This window comes from Gymnoscopelus braueri, assembly GCF_963280865.1.
Source record: "Gymnoscopelus braueri genome assembly, chromosome: 7".
NCBI classification, from domain to species: domain Eukaryota; kingdom Metazoa; phylum Chordata; class Actinopteri; order Myctophiformes; family Myctophidae; genus Gymnoscopelus; species Gymnoscopelus braueri.
The window spans coordinates 43,222,862-43,231,659 of record NC_137608.1 but is presented as its reverse complement, the minus strand read 5'-3'; the positions used below and the strand labels follow the sequence as shown (position 1 = coordinate 43,231,659).

The window sequence follows — 8,798 nt, the reverse complement described above, 5'->3', positions numbered from 1 at the left end:
CCAAAAGGGTAGCATATCCAAATAATGTAATTAAATGGAGGACAAAGTACTCACATTAAAATGAACGTATTCATACTGTAAGTGGACTTCAAAGCCCTAACCAAAACCACCAAGAGGTGGGTGCGTTATCTGTGTCAGAGTTCACATGTCTCAAGTTAATGATTTCTCGTGCATGAGCATAGTTTACAAAGGTTCAGGCCCCAACTGATTTGCTCACAAAGATCAGCATGCAGTTTGGTCGATGCGTGTCTGTGTGGGTGCTGCTGGCAGCATGCATAGCAGGGAATGCAAGCGGTGGCAACATTTTGGTGTGGTACACCGAGGGCAGCCACTGGATCAACCTTAAGACCGTGCTGGAGTCTCTGGTGGACAGGGGACACCAGGTCACTGTGCTGGTTCCCAGCGCTTCCATGTACATGAAGGCCAGCGAGAATTCACGCTTCCACTATGAGCCTTTCAACATCACGCTCTCCATGGAGGGCTTGGAAGAGTTCTACGAAGAGTTCCTTAACTTCTTCATGTATGAGATGGACCACCTGAACTACCTCCAGGTCTTCAGTCGATTTGCAAATTTGGCAAAGACAGACATGAAGTATACTTTGTATTACTTGGATGGTCTGCTGAAATCAGACGGCGTCATAGCGAAGCTGAAGGACGCCAAGTATGACCTTCTGCTGGCTGACCCGATCTACGCTGGCAGCGAACTTGTGGCTGAAATGTTGGATGTTCCCCTGGTCTTCACCCTGCGCTTTTCCATGGCCCACACCTGGGAGAGGCTGTGTGGTCAACTCCCTGCACCGCCATCCTACGTCCCTGGTGCCATGGTCAAACTGACCGACCAGATGAGCTTCTCAGAGAGGCTGTTGAACTTTCTCTTCTATGCCTCTCAGGACCTGCTAGCGTACTATCTTTGGCAAGACCTTAATACTTATTACACTGAGGTCAGAGGTGAGGAGCTTGGCTAATTGCTACTAATTGGGGATTGGTAATTTCAACATGCAGTTAATATGCATTCAAGGCTAGGCACGAGAGCCATGAAAGGAAGGGACATGCAAAAGGAATGAAATGAATGAATGAAACCTTTAATGCCTCTAGGGGAAAGTACTTTGCAAAAAGATTATAAAATAAAATAAAAAAAACATCAGCAACCATACATGACAGCATAACATTAAAAGATAGCATTTAAAAACACAATAAAAAGCATCATTTGAAGAAATTGATAAAAACATCAAATGCAAGTGCCAAATTCACACCATGTGATGAGGGCTTGTTAAGAGTGAGTGATGTGATGACTCTTATAGTCTGTATCATGGGCATGCTTTTCCTTCACCATGAAGGTAAAGGTGCATATTCAGAGAATTTCAGACCATAGAGAGAATGGATCTGCTATGATCTTGTGACCGTACTGCCACCCAGTTTAACAAAATAAAAAAGGTCAATACTCTGAATGCAGATCTTGTAAAACAGAGTCAGCACAGTTCTCTCCACATTAAAACTTCTGACTTTCCTTAACCATTGAATGAGGGGGGGGGGGGGGTCCGTTCAATTAAAATGTCTTTAGTTTTCTTTGTGTTTAAAATATATACATTATTTAACACCCGTTAAGTGGTTATTCTCAGCTCTATAATTGGTCTGCTTACGTGTTAATCATGTCAACAACGGTGTCCCCATTTTGGGAATTATGCTGGAGGCAAACATTTTCAAAACTCTTTTGAAAATAGCATATAGCAGAGCCCATGATCTACCATTATCTATCGTTAAACCAACAGTCATTGGTATATACAGTAGCTGTGAACAGCAAAGGTGTTGCCTCTCAGTACGAAAATGTATGTGTGTATGATGAACATAACAGAATAAATTGTTTCATAGTGTCTTAAAATCATATCACCGATATTAACAATTTAATGTAAATAGCTAAAGATCCTAAAGTGAGAGAAAACAGTTACATCTGCAGAACCAATGCCATCCTGTTGGCACCTGCTGACCCTTTACAAATGACTGTCATTTATTTTTTGGCACCTTGACAGGCAAGGATACTAAGTTTTGTGACATGATGGGCAGAGCAGACATCTGGCTGATGCGCACCTATTGGGACTTTGAGTTCCCCCGTCCCTTCCTCCCAAACTTCAAGTTTGTTGGTGGCATCCACTGCAGACCAGCAAAACCTTTACCAGAGGTTAGTACAATCAAGGCTCTTGTAGGTGAAAGGTGAAACCTAGCACACTGTTTCTCAACATCTGGTCTGGGACCCACCAGGGGTACAAATGGACCCCTATCTAAACTGCAAAATTCTTTGTTAACTTAACTCTTATTAGAATGTACAAATGGAACCAAATTTGGTTTTGTGGGCAGTTTAGCTGTTCCCAAACATTTTAGGCATACCCCCACAGCAACATAGCCTATTTTTAAAGCCACATTAAAGGCATCAAAAGAGCAGCACATTAAAGAGCAAAGAGGATGCACCCATCCAAAGGAAATGTTTTTAATTGCATGTTTTTACTTTGTGAAAACTCCCACTTGAAAAACATATAGTGTAATGGTGTAATTATTACAACCATTAAACCACCATTACATTTTTCCTCTCTGCACCCCTATAAAGACGTGCGCACACCCCACTGCGAGCTGGGAATCCCTAAGAAGTGTCTATAATGTTAATTCCTGCATACAAAATATTCAACTGCAATTTTATATATTAGTCCTAGTTATATTTATTGATAAAGTGTACTGAGCAGCACATCACATGGCATGGCATTTACACAGAAAGGTGGCAGACCATGCAGATTGAGTTTTGGTATAATAAAGTACCCCCAGGAAAGAGACTGTGATCTGCAGTTGGATAGTTGTTACAGGCCAACCGAGGAGGATTGATTACATCCCATAACCTCTAGCAATGATTGCTCTGCAATTGGTTAGTCTGACCAACCAACCATCAAATGCTGCAACTCCATCACTCAGTGACTCCGTCAGTCACACAAAGACATGTCCGTCTGGTCCAGCTAAAAAGCACTGATGGCACTAACAGGCTTTTACTGGATCTACTGTACATCATATCTAAGAACATTGTGTGTTGCTTCATGTTGGTACTTCTTTAGGATATGGAGGAGTTTGTGCAGAGTTCTGGAGATGCTGGCATTGTGGTGTTTACCCTGGGGTCCTTTGTTCAAAACACGACCACAGAGAGGGCCAACATCATCGCATCAGCCCTCGCTCAGATCCCACAGAAGGTGAGACGTAAGCCAGTTCACATACAGCACAATCTAAGTATATATGTTACAGTATGATTGAAAAAACAGTCGGATTGAAAAAGGAGTGCTTGTTTTCTTTGAGTTCACCTCCCGAGCTCCCCCGCGGCGGGGCGGGACCCCCGTCAAAAAAAGAAATGACGTCTCTGAGGTACAGAGACTTGGGGGGACAATGAAGTACGATTCTGTCCCTATCGGGACATAACTTCATTATGCGATGAGTCGGCTGAAGGTGACTTCGCAACACTCTGCACGGCTACTCGCTCGCCTAAGCTCGCTCGGCGGTACCTCTCGTGGCTCAAGTCACCTTCAGGCGGTGTGCCTCTGTCGGTGAAACAGAGTGCACCTTTTTCAATCTGACTGGTTTTCCAATCGTACTGTTGCATTCTATAGTGTAGTGTAACATTTTGCCATTTTTACCAGGTTCTTTGGAGATACGGTGGAGAGAAACCAGAGACTCTGGGTGACAACACCAGAATATACAATTGGATCCCTCAGAATGATCTACTGGGTATATAAGAACTTGACTTCTAATTACTGTCAGGTCCAAATCAATGTTGACTGAAACAATAACAATACTCATTGCATTTAACTGAGTAACCATACAATACTGAAAAACAGAACTATCTCGAGCAAATAGATATACTATAGATACTGAGATCTGCTTTGGTCTTTTCCTCAAGGACACACCAAGACCAGAGCATTTATCACCCATGGTGGCACAAATGGCATCTATGAAGCCATTTATCATGGCATCCCTATGGTGGGAATCCCGATGTTCCTGGACCAGCCAGACAACATGGTTCATATGAAGGCAAAGGGCGCTGCAGTCATCATGGACTTCAACTCCATGAACACAAAGGATCTTGTGGATGGAATAAATGCAGTCGTCAGTGAGTCATCGTAAGTTCTCATTGCAGTCATTTTAGGTCAATGATAAATTGTACAATGGTGGCTGATTGTTTTTAGGGTTAGGTTTAGGGGCGCATCAGTTCGATTTGATGGATTATACAAAATAATAGATTTTGAAAATAGCTTTGTGTTTTCACTATTGTAAATATGCAGTCTATATATATACAAAGTGTGTAAGAAAAGTAACAGGACGGCAGCCACGCTCATGATGTATATACGTATGACTTATATCCATATATATATATATATATATATATATATATATATATATATATATATATATATATATATATATATCTCTGCTGTTCAGCCTGAAACCGCTAACTCCAAAACGCTCATTGTTCAGGAAACGAGAAAACAAAATATAAGTTTTTCAAGAAATGAAGAAAACCTTATATTTTTAAAACAAATTAATACTGCCTCATCAAAGTTGGTATAGTGACTTTATATATTGTCAGATACTTGCATGTGTCATTATATTATCAACACTTTACCCAAATCGCGGGTAAATCAACACTTTACCCAGCGCTAGTGGAGATAGTAGTTTCAGGCGAGCAGAAATCAAGCTGAAATGGAGTTGTTGTCCAAACAATAGCTCCACTCGCTGCTGAGGGAGAGGTTTCAGCGCGACAGAAATGCTATGAATGCCTTTCTTCTTGTCACATTGCTCTCCTCATTGAACACTTCATAGATTTTAGAAATATAATTACTTGTTTTCATAACATTAGCGTCAGTGCTAAGTTTGATAAACAGGTACACTGCATAGTTTTAACAGACTACGGGGAGTTTGTAACGTGATCCTCCTCCTCGTTCACTGCGCAGTGCGCTCTACTGCTCATGCTGTTAAAAGGCAGCGCTGTAGAGGAGAGGGGGCAGTTGTTTGTTTTTGACGGACACACACACACACACACACACACACACACACACGTACAGTACATACAGTATTTAATCCCCAAAAAACGTGTTGCTTATTCAATTAATCATGAAAGTTAAAGCGGCACTATGTAACTTTTTTTTATGAATAAATGTGATTTAGTCCAATTTGTATGGTAGAGTATGTTAATACAATATAACTTACAGTATACAATTGCTTGGAGTGGTTGTATTTTGTCTCCCTGCCCTTCTATTGAGACATTTAGATTTTGTCAAAGGTCATGTCTAACCTAGACACAGGATCTGACATGAATTTTGACCCGATGGTCAAGATTCAATTTATCCTTTGAGCAAGCAGGCAAGCTCTATTAGCTCAATGGTGAAAATGTCAGCACTTGCGCAGGAAATCAGGTTCAAATCTGGAGTAGAAGAGGAAAGTTACATAGTGCAGCTTTAAGTATAGAATAATTGCTAGGTATATAATCAATAGTTGCAGCCCTAGTTAAGTTTATGTAAGTATGTTAGTTGCAGAGAAATAAAGAGGATCATGTCTGAGATGGTGAAATGATTCCTATTGTACCTTGTGTGTTTCAGCTACAAGGAGAATGCCATGCGACTTTCCAGGATCCACCACGATCGGCCTATCAGCCCTAAAGACGAGGCGATATTCTGGATTGAGTTCACCATGAGGAACAAAGGAGCTAAACACCTGAGGGTGCAGGCTCACGAGCTCACCTGGTACCAATACCACAGTCTGGATGTCATAGGCTTCCTCTTGGCCATCACTCTGATCATAGCTCTGCTCTTCATCAAGACCTGCAGCTTCTGCATCTCCAAGTGCTGTGGTCTAAAGAGAAAGAGCAAAACAGAATAACTAGTGATACAAGCTCTTCCACTCAACTTGAACTGCTTCCAATGGATAGTGGATTAATTATTTCCTTCAACATTTGGTGAACTCTGTATCAATGCACTTGTAAATGACATGCTATCCCTTTCATTTAAATTGTGAACTGACCAGAAACTCTGTGCTTACACAATATACAGTATACATCCAGACAACTTCTCAAATATCAACAAACCCAGGCAGTATTTGCCCTGGGTGCGGGGAGATGTATCACCATACCCAGCCTTTATTTGCCCTGGGTACGAGACGTTACATCACCTTAGCAACGGTGTATTAGACCTGGGTGCAGGTAATTATACACCATATAGTCTGTATTTCCCCTGGTTGCGGGGAGTTATATCATGATAACATACCCGTCATGCGACGTGAGCTTGTAGATCGTCTGTTTTCATAATTTTTTGTATGACACTGTTGTGCGACAAAGCATAAAATAACGCTTAAGTGGTTAAGCGATTTATATATATATATATATAGATAGATAGATACTATATTAAAACACACTTTGCTTATTTGATTCATTTGCAAAGTAATCAATAGAATAATCGATAAGAAAATAATCGATAGTTGCAGCCCTACACGAGGCTATTATTAATAGGGTGTGCCTCCTAGCGGAGATTTGACCTCTATTGAGCACACCTTTCTAGTTGTCTCCGCCAGGCCGAAAGGCATGGCGAGAGAGTATGTTTTCCACCCCGTCCGTGTGTCCGTGTGTCCGTCCGTGTGTGTGTCCGTCCGTCTGTGAGCAGCTAATCTCCGGCACTGTTGGCTTGATCACAGCGCCACTGTGCAAACACACTCCCTGGATGCCAATTCAGAACCTTTGCCCCAAATTTTTCTCATGGGCCTTTTATAGCGCCACCAGGAGGCCGAATTGTGCAAAACATATTTTTTGACAGTACTCCTAGAGATTTTGTCCAAAAATCCCGCAGATCGGTACACAGTATCTCTATAGTCATTAAACAAAACAGATCTTTCAGATTTCTCATATTCCATTCTGATTGGCTAAAAATGTCTTCCAAAGTTTGCAGGAGTGCTCCGTTTTGAACAAAATACCTCAAATCATTAACACAGCATGCAATTTCAGTGAAATTTTGCACGCACATTCCCATTAGGCCTCATGGTGGCGCTATAACAGGCCGATTCGTGTTTTACCTATAATTGCACCGATCTGTGTAAAACTTTGTATGCACACTCCCTAGAGGTCAAGGAAAAACCTTTGCCCTGCATTTTTCACATCTGCCTTTTATAGCGCTACCAGGAGGCCAACTTATGTAAAACACATTTTTTTATACTACTCCTTCCAATTTTATCCAAATTTCACACAAATCGGTACACATGGTCTCTATAGTCATGTGATCACGACGGATGTGTTTGATTTTTCATATTCCATACTGATTGGCTAAGATTGACATCTAAAGTTTGCATTATTGGCTTGTTTTGAACAAAATTCCGCAAATCATGAACGCACCGTCCAATTGCGCTCAAACTTTGCACGCACATTCACACTATGTTGAGGAACAAATTCCACCCTTTTAACATTGGCCTGTTATAGCGCCACCAACAGGTCTAATTTAGCGAAACACATTTTTTTAACAAAATGCCTCAAATCATGAATGCAGTCAGTGTCCGATTGTCGTGCAAGGCCTAAGAAGAAATGGCACCCTTTTCACGTTGGCCTATTATAGCGCCACCAGGAGGCCACAATAGCCTACCTGACCTGGCGGAGACCTGTGCTCCGAGGAGCACTTTTTCTAGTTCCATTTAGATTTACTACGTTGGGAAGAAATGGCAATGTGTGTCAATAGAATTGCAGCTGACCCATCACCTCGTTTCATTCACACATACAGTGGTAAAAACGCCTCAATGCTGGATGTATCACATTATTACGCAAGGACCTCTGTGCATGTGCATGCACAAAGGCAGTGTGCCAAAGTGCAATTAGCTCATATCAACACTTTTGTGATGATACAAGTCAATCTTTCACTACTACAAGGCCATTATTGTAAATAAAGGGTTGACATAACGTTTCTAGTTATATTTTGAAGAGAATATTTAGAGCATGTTAGAGATATTTTACTGACTGTATTCTATTCATAAGTACGAACTGTACTGTATCTGAATAAAGTTTTAAAATAAAGCTTCTATTTATGTTTTGAAGAGAATTTTTACATCATGTTGACATTTTCTTGCCAAATTGAAAAGAAATGAAAGAAAAGAAAATGTTGATACCATGTGTAACAGAATATACTGCATCTAATAATATTGGCCCTCACTCTTTGGGGTGTTATTTGTCACTGTATATTTGCACATACGTGAAATTTGTCCTCTGCATTTACCCAGCCTATAATCACTATGAGCAGTGAGCAGCCATTGTATGGCGCTTGGGGAGCAATTAGGGGTTCAGAATCTTGCTCAGGGACGCACATCAACACATTGCTGCTCTGGAATCATACATGGGACAACCAGGGGCTCTGGCTCCCCAGACAGGCTCACCAACCACTCAGCTATGGCCTGCATGCATGTCCATCTGCATTTGTCCCAATACAAAACATAGAAAGGAAACATTTTCCATAATAGTGGTTCCTCTACATCAAGTTAGATAGTGTACTATAACTTATTCATACTGTAAGTGGACTTCAAAGCCCTCATCAATACCACCAACAGGTGGGTGCGTTATCTGTGTTACATGTACAAACTGCCGCAGCAAATCAGAGTTCACATGTCTCAAGTTAATGATTTCTCGTGCATAAGCATAGTTTGCCAAGGTTCAGGCCCCAACTACTTGCTCACAAAAGATCAGCATGCGGTTCGGTCGATGCGTGTCTGTGTGGGTGCTGCTGGCAGCATGCATCGCAGGGAATGCAAGC

The 8,798-nt window shown here is 41.4% G+C and overlaps 1 protein-coding gene across 1 annotated transcript; it reads left to right on the top strand.

Moving 5' to 3' along the window:
* Positions 1 to 227: 227 nt before the first annotated feature.
* On the top strand, positions 228 to 5,901 carry LOC308089051 (UDP-glucuronosyltransferase 2A2-like; the record flags this gene model as incomplete). The annotated part of the gene is made up of 6 exons (XM_080433629.1): positions 228 to 948; positions 2,028 to 2,176; positions 3,093 to 3,224; positions 3,666 to 3,753; positions 3,926 to 4,145; positions 5,622 to 5,901. The coding sequence occupies 6 exons, from the start codon at positions 228 to 230 to the stop codon at positions 5,899 to 5,901; spliced, it is 1,590 nt and encodes a 529-aa protein (XP_080289755.1).
* Between the last annotated feature and the right edge of the window lie 2,897 nt (positions 5,902 to 8,798).